The sequence below is a fragment of the Phytophthora sojae genome (assembly GCF_000149755.1).
Source record: "Phytophthora sojae unplaced genomic scaffold PHYSOscaffold_1, whole genome shotgun sequence".
NCBI lineage: Eukaryota > Oomycota > Peronosporomycetes > Peronosporales > Peronosporaceae > Phytophthora > Phytophthora sojae.
Window position 1 is genome coordinate 1,937,549 of NW_009258115.1, and position 13,704 is coordinate 1,951,252.

Here is a 13,704-nt window from a genome sequence, read left to right on the forward strand (position 1 = left end):
AACGCAGTCAAAACGCGCGTGGCAGGATGGAGGTTGGTGGCGGGAATTTCCCTTTCGCCCGGAGACCGTAGCAAAGATGCAATTTCCTACCGCAAGATGTGTGAGGCGTTTCCACGGGACGCACCCGGGTGCGGGGTGCGCGCCGCGCGGGGGCAAACTCAGAGTATTTTTGTACGTGTCATAGCCTCTATGACAGTAGAATCCCGTGCTATAGATGAACACAGGTGCGTGAATCCTCGCCGATGCGCCAAATTCAGTTGGTTTGACTACGCTAAGTACTCTCATGTCATCCCAACTTGTTGACTTTCTTGCCTTCATGGGTCGACGCCTTACCTGCGGGCTTTGCCGTTTACTTATTAGCGACTAGTGTCAGGTTCTTCGTGCTCAGGGGATTCTCGTCAACAACTCTGTCGCGAACTACTACAGTCTTATATATTCGTGAAGAGTTGCCGCTCGATTGCTTCAATGTCCCCCGTGCAGCAGATCTGCTGTAAGTTTGCTTGCTTTTGCTAGCAAACGTCCGCAGGTGTTCTGTTGTTGGCTCGACAAGTATACGTACGGACGTACATATTACATGCACTTGTGCACTTGTGCATGTATTCTCATCGTACTCCAGCATTTGCACAAATAATGAAGGTGCTACAGTGTAAAATGCCAGCTCATAAAAGCATTGATCCGTACTCATCAAATACTTACTCACTTAATGGAACACTGTCCATGCTGATTTCTATCCCAGAGCCACAAACGCCAGTAAGAACACCGCGCGTCTAATAATTCACATTACATATTAAAAGGCGATCCTCGACGGGGTGTACGCCCCACGCCGCACCAAAAATTACCACGTAATGGTCAGCGTTAAAAGCAAAGCTCCTTACTCAGCCTTACTCAGTGAGTTTGATCTTCAAAGTGAGCCCTGCTGAGAGTCCTTCCTTTGACTCCGGAAGTCTGGATGCCGTAGCACTGCCCTAAGAGTAGTACATGCTGCATAACTTGGTGCTGAAAAGTTACAGTGGACTGGCCGCGATATCGACACAGCCCAACACAGGCGGCCTAACTTGGTCATCCCCAGTCATGGTGACACGAGATTCTACGTAGTTGTTGTTGAAGAGTTTCGTGATGTAGCTGCGAGTCCCTAAGTCTCTGGATGGAGAAGAATGGTAGTTATGCTATTGTGCAGCAATGTCAGACAAACACGACGCGGCTCAGCTGGGCTAGACTTTCCGGCTCGTAGTGCCGGGCACGCGAGTCTAGCCCCCAACGAAAACTATAATACGCATGCATGTTTTTGTGGGCTTCGTCCCGTGTTTCATGTGTTCGATTCACGACTTGCAAGCGGTCCTTGCTAAATAGAAAAAGGTATGATTGCAGGTCGCGATATCCCATGCAGCGAACTTCAGTGTTTGCTGCAATCTGAAACATTTTTACGAATATATTCGGGTGTGTTGTTGTAGAGCAACCGGACACACTAGGATCAATAGCGAAATGGATTTTCATACTCGAATTCGTCCGCGTGAGCTCGCATCACTAAGGTTATTTGGCCACATGTGCTTGGGCTCACAACGGTCAAACGAAAACGCGCAGGAAAAAATACCAGTTAAAGCTCACTCAAGTGTAGTAACTTCGCTTGCCAGTAATCGCCTAGAAGAGAACTGACACTGTAGTGGTAGCGTAGTAGCTCGTCCCCCCCTCTTGTGCAGTGAGCAAGCGTGCATGCTCATCAAGGTCCTCCATGTGTAGCTACTACTGTAGTTAGTAAGCCTGAAGTTGAAGTTGCCCCCCCATACATCTGCAGCTTCACTTTCCCACACGTCACAGATCATCCCCTTAAGTCCGACGTTTTTCCCGGCGCCAAGCACCCAGACAAAGACGCAGCCATGTCGAGCATCGAGAAGCTGTCGATCCGCGGCATCCGCAGCTTCAGCCCGAACCGCGAGGAGATCGTGGAGTTCTACCACCCGCTGACGGTGCTGCTGGGCGACAACGGCTGCGGCAAGACGACGGTCATCGAGTGCCTCAAGCTGGCGTGCACGGGCGGCCTCCCGCCGGGCGCGCGCAGCGGCCAGAGCCTCGTGCACGACCCCAAGATCGCGGGCACGAACGAGGTCAAGGCCAGCGTGCGCCTGCGCTTCCGCAACCGCGCGGGCAAGGCCATGGTGGTGCAGCGCTCGTTCCAGGTGCGCCAGACCAAGAAGAACCTGACGTTCAAGGCGCTGGACGGCGTCATCCGCGTGGTCAACGAGCTGGGCGAGAAGGTGTCGCTCAGCCACAAGTGCGGCGAGCTGGACCAGCACATCCCGGACATGCTGGGCGTGTCCAAGGCCATACTGGAGAGCGTCATCTTCTGTCACCAGGAGGAGTCCAACTGGCCCCTCAAAGAGGGCGCGGAGCTCAAGAAACGCTTCGACAACATCTTCGAGTCGGCCAGGTACACGAAGGCCCTTGAAGCTATTAGGAAGCTGAAGAAAGCCAGGTTGGACAACGCCAAGGACTATAAGAGAGACCTGGATGTGTTGACGGTGAACATGAGGACGGCGGAGGGCATCAGGGAGAAGATCGAGCTGGCCCAGGAGAAGCTCAGAGAGGCCACGGAGGAGGGACAGGAGGCCGAGGAGAAGATTGCACAGGCGGAGGTGACGCTCAAGGAGCTGCAGCAGCTGCAGGAGGAGGTGAGGAAGCTGCACACTCAGCTGCAGAGGCGACAGGAGGACGTTGTGGTTAAGGAGCAGAGCGTGCGCAGCGCGTACGGCAAGATTGAGAACATTATGAACGACTCGGACGAGGAGCTGCAAGGGTTTTTGAATGACTATGACGGCATTATTGAAGACCACCGCCGAGCGTTCGGCGCGCTGAAAGCGCAGGAGGCGAGGCTGCAGGTAGAGCAGAACAAGTCCAAGGAGGATTACGTCGCCTTACGAGCGTCCAAGGCCCGAGTGGAGACGAACATCGCCACGTACCAGAAGATGGTTGCGGACCTGATTGATTTGGCGGCGAAGCTGGGCACGAAGTACCGTTTCCACCTGCAGCCGCTGTCGTCGCAGCAGGACGACATCTCGGCGTTTGTGGCGGAGTTCAGGAATGTTGTGAAGGACAAGCAGGAAGAGGTGAACAGTCTGGACGCCAAACAGCGACAGGAAGACGATAAGTTGACCACAGAGCTGTCGGAGCTGACCTCGCGAGTGAAGCAACTGAGAGACGAATTGAATAGCAAAACACGCAGCCTCGAGACGCTCAACCAGGAGAAAAGGGCCCTTACGAGCCGACTAAGAGAGCTCGGTGGCGCCGGTGTTCACTCCCAGCGAGAGGCAGACGAGATGAGTAGTCAAGTCACCGAGGCGGAGAAGTCGTTGGAGGACTACAAGCAAAAGAACGATGTGATGGCTTTGAAGAGCGAGATCCAAGGCTATAATCGCCAGATCAACGATATCAACGACGTGATCGACGCGTTGGGGCAGCAGATCGGCCAGCTACGTCTGTACGCGAGCAAAAACTCGGAAATTGAGTTCAAGCGCAACGATTACCTCAAGAAGCATGAAGCCTTTCAGGCCACTCTTAGCGAGAAGGTGGCAGATTTCGAGGAGATCCTGGAGGGTGGCGACAAGCCAACAGACCGAGACTCGCTTGCGTCGGCGGTTGGTCGCATTGACTCCCTCATTGTTGAGCGCAAGCGCAGTTGTGACACGAAGAGGATGGAGCTAGCGGCCGCAGAGAAGCGCCTGATGGAAAACACCACATCGTCCAAGCTTGCTGAGAAAGAGCTAGACTCGTTGCGGCAGAAGAAAAATGAGCTGGAGAGACAGCACATGACTGGGTTGAAGGCACTTCTCGAAAAGGTTATTCCCGGCGAAGACCTGCGCAATGCTGAGCTTGGAGTGAAGGAAGCAGAGCAGGCGTACGCGGATGCCAAGGACAAGGTTGTGCGTCGAAAGAACATGGTGATGTTCCTCAACATTTACAAGAAGAAGGGAATCAAGGATCACTGCTGTCCTCTTTGCGAGCGCGACATGACCCCGGAAGAAGAGCAGGCTTTCGAAGCCATTCTGAGTGACAAGACGGACGACGGGAAGGTTGCTGACAAGATCAAGAAAGCAGAGGAGCTGGAAAGGTCGACGCTCGAAACGCTGACGGGGATTAAGCAGCAGATGCCGAGCTGGCGTAAGTGGCTGGAGCTGGAGACCACAATCCCTCAGAAGGTAAATGAGCTGCAGGAAATTTATGCGGCCCAGAAAGCGTTGGAGAATGGCGTCCTGGACAAGAAAACAGCACTCGAGTTGATCCAGGAAAAGTTCGAGGATGCTAAGGTAGCGAAGACCGAGCTTGACAGCTTGCGCAAAACTGCGGACGAGCTCCATATGTCCGATATGACCATTACGCGAGAGGAGCGCATGAAGGCAAGTCAAGGAATGGGTGGTCGATCGCTTGCAGATGTGGAAGCAGAGAAAGATGCAAAGCAGGCTGAGCTTCAGGAACTGAATCGTCAGGTTCAGCGCAAGCAGAGAGAGCTGGATCACACAAACGAAATACTGCAGCAGTTGCAGAATGATCTCCACAACCGAAGGGAAGAGAAACTTAGGATGGAAACGCAGCGCAAGGAATATGACGACGCCATCAAGGAGCAAAATAGACTGCGCGACCAAGAGAAAACGTTGAAGGATGCCTGCTCCAAGTTGAAAAAGTCGGAGCCCGAGCTAGAACATGAAGTGCGCTCGAAAACCACTGAGCGCGAGACGCACCGCGCTGCGGCGAGAGAGCAGATGCGGGCCCAGCGTACAGAGCTTCAAGAGCGGCAGGGCGATTTCCGCGTGTTCAGTGACAAATGCAAGCAGGTCCAACGTGGAGAGCTGGAGAAGTTGGAGCGCGAAGTTCAAACACTGAGCGACAATATTGCGCACACCAAGCAGCGAGAGGATACAGCAATTCAATCCCTGGCTGATCTGGTACCCCAGATGAAGAGTGCAGAGAAAAACCTGAGCAAGAATGAAATCGTCAAGCGCCACATTCAGGACAACCTGGACTACCGTGCGCTTCAAAAGGAACTGGAGAAGCTGCGTGCTGAGGTCGAAGATTTGAAGGCCACTGTTGGGAACTTGCCGGCCCTGGACGATGTGAACGATCGAGTCGAGTCGGCCAGTATGGCGTTGATTGCTGCAAAGGAGTCTCGTGCTGTAGTGTCCGGAAAGAAGCAGCAGTTGATGGCGCAGATTCGCGAGAATAAGGTCGAGCTCCGCGTGCCGAATCTGAAGGATGTGGAAGAGAAGTACCGGCACAAGTTGATTCAGTTCGAGACAACGCAGATGGCTGTGGCAGACCTGGACCGCTATTTCAAGGCGCTGGACGAGTCCCTGTTGCAGTATCACTCCAGGAAGGTGGAGGAGATCAACACGATTATTCGCTCGCTTTGGCAGATCACGTACAAGGGACAAGATATTGACACGATTGAGCTGGTCAGTGGTCATGAGCAGGGTGTGACTGCGAAGGCCGCGCGCTCGTACGACTACCGCGTCGTTATGAAAAAGGCTGGTGCAGCCATTGATATGCGTGGCCGCTGCAGTGCCGGACAAAAGGTGTTGGCAGCGTTGGTTATCCGCTTGGCTCTAGCCGAAACGTTTTGCTTGAACTGTGGCATCTTGGCGCTGGACGAGCCCACAACGAATCTCGACACCGAAAACAAGTTTGGTCTTGCACAGGCGATCACAGAGTACGTACTCCGAATGGTTGCAATGCATTCCCTTGCCATAATATGGCATTATTATCTAACTCTGTTGTGTTCATTCAATGCAGCATCTTGAACGCGCGCTCGCAGCAACAAAACTTCCAGCTTGTCTGCATCACGCACGACGAGGAATTCGTGCAGATGCTCAGTCGCACGCAGACCATGGACGGCACTCGTCCAGAATACTACTGGCGCATTTCGAGAGAGGACATGTACGCTCCTCTGATGTTTTTGCTTTGATACCCACTCATATGCTGACTTGCAACATCTTCTTTGAACGTTTGCAGTGGCGGCAACCGCTTCGTGAGCAAGATTGAGCGTCGGGAGTGGGAAGACGGCATCTAAATGCCTGCCCAGCAAATACGGGCGCACTGGTAGGACGTGTTTGCTCTCGGTGGTGCTGCATTTCGTATTGGCATTGACTAGCATGTCGTTTCTATCAAAAGTATTCGCTATTAGCCATCACTGATTAATCATCTAACGAGATCTTCTATCTAGCATTCTCCAGCGCACCCCACTTACTTACTCGCCTTAGCATCAAGCTTCTGCTTCAACTGGAGCTGCACGTCGAGGTTACTGCTCTGCTTGAGCAGCTCACGAACCGCCATCGTCGCGTACGAGGACGGGCCCAATTGGAACTCAAGGCACAGGGCGCGGGACTTGGCGTCCGGGATGGAGGCTTGTGCAGCGCGGCCAGCGAGACGGTCGACGTCCGTTTCCAACAGCGGCACCGTTGGGTCGTTGAATCGTTTGAGCTCATGCTTCACATCCACAGGTTTCCTGAGAACGTGGCGGTAGGAGCCTGGCAGATGATACTCGGAGTTGGTCGCGCGCTCCAGAGCTTGAAAGTCCACGCCATCAGCCTTCATGATCTCTTCATAGCGCTGCTTCAGCGCGTTCTCCGGGTACATGATGCTGTATCCGGGCAACGGGAGGACGACGTCGTAGATGCTGTACTGGCTCAAGTTCTCCGCGGTGACAACGGTAACACTTGCGTCTGGGCGCGAGGCCTCAGCGGATGTGCGGGGCTTCTTGCTAGCGGGGGCTTCATCCTCGTCATCACCCGCGTCACCGTTCTCGTTGTCATCAACGTACTCCTCGGTCATCTTGTCATGCGGAATCACGAGATCTCCCACCACGGGTGCTTCCCTGGAGAACTCGGTCAAGCGCTCGCTGGCGACGGTGTTCCAGACGTAGCTCTGGTACGCGTGCGTGTACATCATGCGGAGGTGACGCGGGATGCTCTGGATAGCAGTGGCGTACGCTGTCAGACCGTGCGCGCGGAGTCCTTGCAGTACAGCGCGCTCAGCGATCAGATACGGGGGCAGCGCCTTCAGCGCAGCACCAACGTCCTGGTTCTCCTGGAACGCTTGACGGGCTTCGCGGATCTTGGTAGCATCACCCTCCTGCGGAGACAGCAGCAGCTCTACCACGCGCTTGTGGTCGCGCTGCAGGATCGCGCGGCCGATCTCGTGGGTGGCGATGGCCTTGGTGCCGAAGCGCTGCAGACCGAAGTAGTTGATGAAGCCGTGCTCGCCCCAGCTCCGCACTGCGTCGTGAATCTTCTCGTCCGAGATGGTTTCATCGTCCGGCAGGTCACGGATGGCCAGCGAGAAGCGGTTGCCGCGCAAGTCTCCGAGGTTCAGACGCTCCGGGACGTACGTGGCGTTGCCTACGAGGAAGTTGAACGAGTCGAGGTCGCGTCCAGCGCGGTTGAGCGTCTCGAGCTTCTCCTTGGAGCCGCGGTACACCGTGCAGAGCTGCGTCGTGATGCCGCGCTTGTCCTTGGTGCCGGCGTACGTGAAGTTGGCCACGTTCGAGTTCATGGCCTTGGCCAGCTGCATCATGACGCTGTTGGTCTCCATGTTGCGCTTGTAGAGCACGAACTGCAGGTAGTCGGGGCGGTTCTTGGGCCACGGCGCGCGCGCATTGTTCCCGCCGCGCTGATCCATGTCCTTGCGCTTCTTGCCGCCCACCATGACGCGGCGGATCCTGATCACCGACACGCCGTCGCTATTCGTCGTCGTGTCCGAGACGACAATGCCGCTGCCGAACTTGCGCACCACCTCGTGCACGGCCGCGCGCGTCTCCTTGGCGTCGATGGGCGGGAAGAAGAAGGCCGTCTCCGCCTCCTTCTTCTCATCGGGCTTGGTCTCCACCTCGGCCTTCTTCTCGTCCGCCGCCTTGGCCTTGTTGACGTTGTTCACGAGGCGCTTGGCCTCCTCCTCCTCCACCTGCGCGTCGATCAGCTTGAACATGAAATCCTGCAGCTTGTCGGCCGTCTCCTGCCCGCAGACGTCGGCGATGGCCGCGCGCAGCCTCTGCACGTCCTCCTTCTCCTGCTTGAGCGCCCGCGCGCGCTTGTTGGCGTTGAACATGCCCAGCAGCCGGCCGGCCAGCTTGCCCACCAGCGTGTGCACGGGCGCGGGGATGTCCATCTTGTCGTTGGCGGCGTCGTTCAGCAGCGCGAAGACCTTGTGCTTGAACACCTCGCTCACCTTCTGCGGCTTGGCGGCGGGCGCGAAGCGCTGCACGTCCGAGAGCTCCACCACGCGCCCGTCCAGCGCCACCTCGCGCACCACGAAGTCCGAGTAGCGCTGCTTGGTGGCGCCGTGGAAGCCGCCCACCTCGGGCCGCAGGAAGCGCCGGATGCCCACCACGGACTCGTCCACGCTGCACGGCGTGCCGTCGTTGTAGCCCGCGGCGCGGAAGTCCGGGCCGTCATGGCGCCCGCCGCCCCGTCCGCCGCGTCCCCCGCGTCCACCACGCCCTCCGCGACGTCCGCCGCCGCGAGACGAGTAACGCGCAGACCCCCGACCCATCGCAGACTGCCGCAGAGCACTGAGCACCGGCCGAACGAGCGTCGTCGTCGTGCACTTGGGGCAGGTCCTCCTCGGTGGCGGAGCAGCACTTGAATTGGAGTGGACGGATCCGCTCTTTTGACTGGAAGTCCAGCGCCGGTCCACCCAGGCTCGTCAATTCAGTAAAACAGAGTAGCTATTATGCTAAACTAACGCTGTTTTAAGCCAAATCCACTCTCCGAGCGCCACCATCTATAGATCCCCTATTTGGGCGAGGCTCCCTAAAGAAGGGCCTCAGTTTCCTGTTCCAGCCCCGATTTCTCACACGTCACAGTTTCTTCCTCGCCGGCTCATCGTCAAGCCTAATGTGGTCTCCGGTGCTGCTCGGCGGGGCAGTGGCGGCCGGCGCGTGGCTGGTGCTGCGTCCTTTGCTGCTGTATCGCGGGTGTAGCAGTCTCTCCCATGTTCCTACGCTGTCGCTGCTGCGATTCCACCTGCAGGTGCAGCTGCAGTCGCTGATCTTGTGGGTCTCCGGAGTATCGCGCAGTCTTCCGACGATCCCAGACGTCGACCAATTGCCTGGTGCAGTGCTGCGCGTGCTGGGGAACAACCCCAGCCGCATGACGCTCAGCGGCACCAACGTGTACGTGGTGGGGGATGGACCCTCGCGGCTGTTAATCGACTGCAGCGACGGCAATGAAGCTTTCGTTCGGAGGCTGCTGGAAGTGTTCGAGCGTGACGGGGTGCAGGAGATCTCGGATCTGTTGGTGACCCATGGTCATCTGGACCATGTCGGGGGACTGCTGCAACTGAGGAAGAGGTTTCCCAAGATGAAGGTGTGGAAGTACCTGCCTGAGGCGGGTAAGGAAGGCGAAGGGGACGGAGATCGGCGACTGCGACTGAGCAACGAGGAGAGTCGACGACTCGGAATTCAAGCGCTGCAAGACGGACAGGAGTTCCCAGTGCCGGGTACTGCAGGGGTGTTGAGAACAATGTACACCCCAGGACACTGCAACGACCACATTTGCTTCCTGCTGAATGGGGTGGAGGGGCTGAATGCCTCCGTGCTGTTCTCGGGAGACTGCGTTTTGGGTTTCGGTAGCTGCGTGTTCGACTCGCTGGCGGATCTTATGAAGTCGTTGACCAAGTTGAAGGCTTGCGGCGCTGCTACGATCTACCCGGGGCATGGCCCCGTGGTGAAGGATGCACCTGGCAAGATCCTCGAGTACATTAAGCACCGCCAGCAGCGCGAGGAAGATGTGCTGGAAGTGCTCAAAAAGCACAGCGATCGGCAGGAAGGGCTGTCGACGGCGGAGATTGTGGATGAAGTTTATGAGCCACTTCCGTACCTGCTGCAGCTCTCGGCGAGGAAGGCCGTCGACAAGCACCTTCAGAAACTCCTCACAGAACACCGCGTCCGGAAGGTTCGTCGAGCGGGGTGGTTCCAGTCCGCCACGTACATTTTAAGCTAAGTTGGCCATCGTGTTGACCGCCGTGAAGACGCAAACATCAAGAAATGGTTTTTGTGGTGATATTGGGCTTATAGTGATGGCAGCTCTGGCGAGCGAAATAAATGACGCATGGAACCTGGTTTGCTTAGCGCATATGTACAACCGCGGGACGTGCTCGTTCCGATCCAGCTTCCACGCAAGCAGGATCTGGCGCAGCTTATGAGCGGGTGCTGCTGAGTTGACGTGCCAGCTTGAGGTTGTCCTGGATCTGCTGTCGGGACTGCTCGGCGATGAGGTTCATTTTGATGATTTGCGTCATGAGCGAGTCCGTGGAGGTGTCTCCGCTGTTGCGCTCATAAGACAAGGGGCTGCTCAGGTTCCCGCCGTAAGGTCCCGCACTCGGAATCGAACGGGCCCGGATCAACGCCGTCTCCGAGTCGCGCCCCCTATAATAGTTGTCTTCTGGACTGGGCGGCGGTGAGCGGCTGTAGCGGCGTTGAGTGTAGGCATCCATGCTGCGACTGCTCTTCACAGGACCATCGTAGATAGTCACGGCAGGCATCGACGACGAATGCGTTGGCCGCCCGGGGTGCTTTGGCAGAGGAGCAGCGGCTCCTCCGGACTGCGTATAATAGTGGGTCTCCTCGTCCTGGTCGTGGCGATTCACGCCAATTCGAGGCTGCGGGAGCGCGCGGAACGAGCCGCTACTGCTGCTGTGGCTGCTCGTCACGGACGTTGCCTTGTGTCGGAATCGGTCTTCGTCCAGACCCTCCCCGCTGTCGTCCGTGAGTCGGCTCGTTGCCCTGCCACGCGAACTCATGAAGCTGTTCTCCGAGCTCTCGGGCCCGGTCAGCGACGCGGCGGCGTATTCGACAAGGTTTTGCACACTTTCCGGAGCGCGCAGATCCACCTGGTGAATCAACCGGATACACTTCTTGCAGAACAGCTCGTGGTGCGGCACGCGAAAGTCGTGGAAGCTGAGCACGCGTACTTTCGCGACGCAGCTGGAACACGTGAGACGGTGGCACACGGCGCACTGTTTGGACGAGCTGAGGAACCCGGACGCCTTGGCGTGGCACACCTCGCACTTCTTGTGCGTGATGAACGGCCGCACCGTGTACTTGCCGGCCTCCACGAGCGCGGTGGCAATGACCGCGTGGGCCACGGGCATGGCCTGCTCGATGCGCAGCCATAGCTCGGCCGACTTGATGTCCGCCACCCAGTCCACGACCTTCCCGCCAGCGTCGTTCTTGCCACGCATGTAGACTTTCACTCCGCCGCTCTTGTTGCGCTTATACAGGTAGCAGATGGAGAACTTGGCGCGCACGCACTCGTTGAAGGTGGGGCACGTGGGCAGCTCCACGGACTCGGTGAGCGTGTAGCCGATCTCCTTGCCGTTGCGGTCGCGCGTCATGCCGACCTGCTCGTACCAGCACACGTCGCGGTTCTTGACGAGGCCCTTGCCGGGGGACTCGACCGTCATCCACTTGAAGCAGGAGAGGAAGAAGGGGTCCTCGGGGCTGCGCTTCTTGATGACGCCCAGCACGGCGCAGTCGACGATGTCGTCGCGGTAGACGCCCGAGATGCGGCGGAAGTCGGGCGTGTTGTCGGCGTAGCGGCCCATGACAACCTCGTCCAGCGTGCCGTCGATGCGCCCCGTGCAGAGGAACTTGTAGTCGCCGTCGTCCTTGATCTTGCGCCGGCGGTAGACCGTCAGGTCGCGCCGCTGCTTGATGGGCTTCCACTTGCGCTCGCGCATCTCCTGCGTGTCGAACTGCTCGCGGTGGTACGCGTCGATGGTCTGCTGCAGCAGCGAGTCGCCCCACTGGAGGAAGGACTGCGCCTCCTGCTTGCTCAGGCGCAGCGGGGGGAAGAAGTCCAGCGGCAGCGGGAACATCATTCTGTCGTCTGCGGCCTCGGCCCTAGCGGAGCTGCTGGGAACTGACCCACGGGCGCATCAAAGCCTTCGAGCGCAGGTTTCGAGCGGACGATTGCGGGGACGGATATAAGAGCAGGTTGGGTTGGACAGCGCAGCATACGGGAAAGTAGTGAGAGAGATAAAAAGTTACACATGGACAGCACTTGAACGTAGTGGTTGTGACTCACAACTTGTGAGTTGCCAAGTGCACTGGAAGTTGTAAGCCGGGATAGTAGACTTGCAGCTGGGCAGGGTTGGTAATGCCGAACTACGGACTCGCTCCATGCAGCGCCGGACGCGGGCATTGAGCTGAGCTGTGCGCGCCGTAAGTGGACGCGGTGAATTGCTGCGCCCGGTGTTACCAAGGTGGAGCGAATCCAGGTGGAGGTTGCCTGTTAAACGGACAGCAAAGAGCAGCGCGCTCGCTCGCTGCTTGGCGCTTACGCGTGGCCACCTGGTGCGCATCCCGGAGGAGCTGCTCACGGAGGCATCCGCGCGTCGTCGAGCTTTCGACGTGTTGGTTTGGCGGTAAACAAAGCCTGCATGCTTCAACACCAGCAACCAAGATGCCATTTCGCTCCCTTCTTTCGACTTCAAGACTTTCATTCGAGGGACTTGGCAGGATATGCACGGCAACACAGAAACCAGAAGTTGCAAGGGACGTTGCACAGAGCGCGCGTGCGTGTTACGTGCCGAAAAATTCGTCACCTGCGAGCAGCTTGGTGTCGACAAGATCCCTCCCTGCCGGCTGGGGCATGGAGCGCGGAACTCTTGGGGCGCTTTGTTTTCAATGCGCGCTTGCCCTAGAAACGAGCGCATGGGGCACACGATGTGAAGACCAACAAGTACGTCGCTGTCTTCGTAGCATTACGGCAGCACGAATGGTTGGCCACAAGCGAGCTATGATCTTATCGTACATTCAGCTACCGTACCTGAGTCAGCCCAATACATGTAGCTGTTTGCGCTTGTTGCTCAGCAAGCGGATGCCAGTAAGCATCTTGCGCTTGTTGCTCAGCAAGCGGATGCCAGTAAGCATCGCACCTTGCCTGTCTGATGAATGCGAGGATACATTGTGCGAAAGCAAACTAAATCTTGTAGAGGCACTTCGAGTTGCAAATCCTTGCTCATTGCAGACATGGCGTCATGGTCCCTATAATGCATGAGCACCACTGCACTCCATCGCTGCATATGTGGCTTCGCCTCTTGACTTTCCGTCCGATGGGGCTATTCTAGCACCGGAACGCGAATTTAATAGGATGTCAAACACCGGGAAACTTCGTGCTCAATGTTACATACCCATATTCCATCGGCTGCCGAGCGTGTGCGGCTGCGCAGCTTTGTAAGAGCGTGTTCGCTACGCAGCTGGAGATGGATATCTGCAGGGAGTTGGTGCATCTCCATCTGCTTGTTCGCTACAACAGAGCGCATCTAGGTAAAATTAGCCAATCACAGTGCAACTGCAACGACTCGCTCTCCTTCTCCTTACTTTGCTGTTTCTTCGTCGGGACCGGACTCGTGGCAAGACCAAGCTGCCGATGACGCTCCGAGAGCTGCGCCTCCGTTTCCGTCAGCCAGTGGCGACCACCACACCAGGATAGCCATGACGCGCAGCGAAACCTGACTCGATCGCATCCCAGTCCTCTCTCCTCCGTGGAAACGAAATGACAGCCGCCGCCATTGCTCATAAGACGCGCACCACCTCGGTCGTAATCTCCATTACGTAGCTCCGTGACATACCCAATGCACCACCGACCTCTCGGTACCCACCAGTTGAGCCTAAAAAGTAAAGCGCGGCTGCAACTTTCTTCTCAAAGGTATGCTGCC

At 57.2% G+C, this 13,704-nt stretch overlaps 4 protein-coding genes across 4 annotated transcripts; 2 read left to right on the forward strand and 2 right to left on the reverse strand.

Moving 5' to 3' along the window:
• Positions 1–1,482: 1,482 nt before the first annotated feature.
• Positions 1,483–6,055, forward strand: PHYSODRAFT_293155 (hypothetical protein; the record flags this gene model as incomplete). The annotated part of the gene is made up of 4 exons (XM_009516044.1): positions 1,483–1,510; positions 1,816–5,695; positions 5,779–5,922; positions 5,998–6,055. 4 exons carry the CDS (start codon positions 1,483–1,485, stop codon positions 6,053–6,055), a joined length of 4,110 nt encoding a protein of 1,369 aa, XP_009514339.1.
• Positions 6,056–6,228: 173 nt separating this feature from the next.
• Positions 6,229–8,532, reverse strand: PHYSODRAFT_293156 (hypothetical protein; the record flags this gene model as incomplete). The annotated part of the gene is made up of 1 exon (XM_009516045.1): positions 6,229–8,532. One exon carries the CDS (start codon positions 8,530–8,532, stop codon positions 6,229–6,231), a length of 2,304 nt encoding a protein of 767 aa, XP_009514340.1.
• A 331-nt stretch (positions 8,533–8,863) lies between these two features.
• PHYSODRAFT_553768 (hypothetical protein) lies at positions 8,864–10,042 on the forward strand. Its single transcript, XM_009516046.1, has 2 exons — positions 8,864–9,218; positions 9,264–10,042. The coding sequence occupies exons 1-2, from the start codon at positions 8,877–8,879 to the stop codon at positions 9,981–9,983; spliced, it is 1,062 nt and encodes a 353-aa protein (XP_009514341.1). The 5' UTR covers positions 8,864–8,876; the 3' UTR covers positions 9,984–10,042.
• Positions 10,022–11,910, reverse strand: PHYSODRAFT_553771 (hypothetical protein). The gene has a single exon (XM_009516047.1). It carries the CDS (start codon positions 11,860–11,862, stop codon positions 10,180–10,182), a length of 1,683 nt encoding a protein of 560 aa, XP_009514342.1. The 5' UTR covers positions 11,863–11,910; the 3' UTR covers positions 10,022–10,179.
• Positions 11,911–13,704: the final 1,794 nt, after the last annotated feature.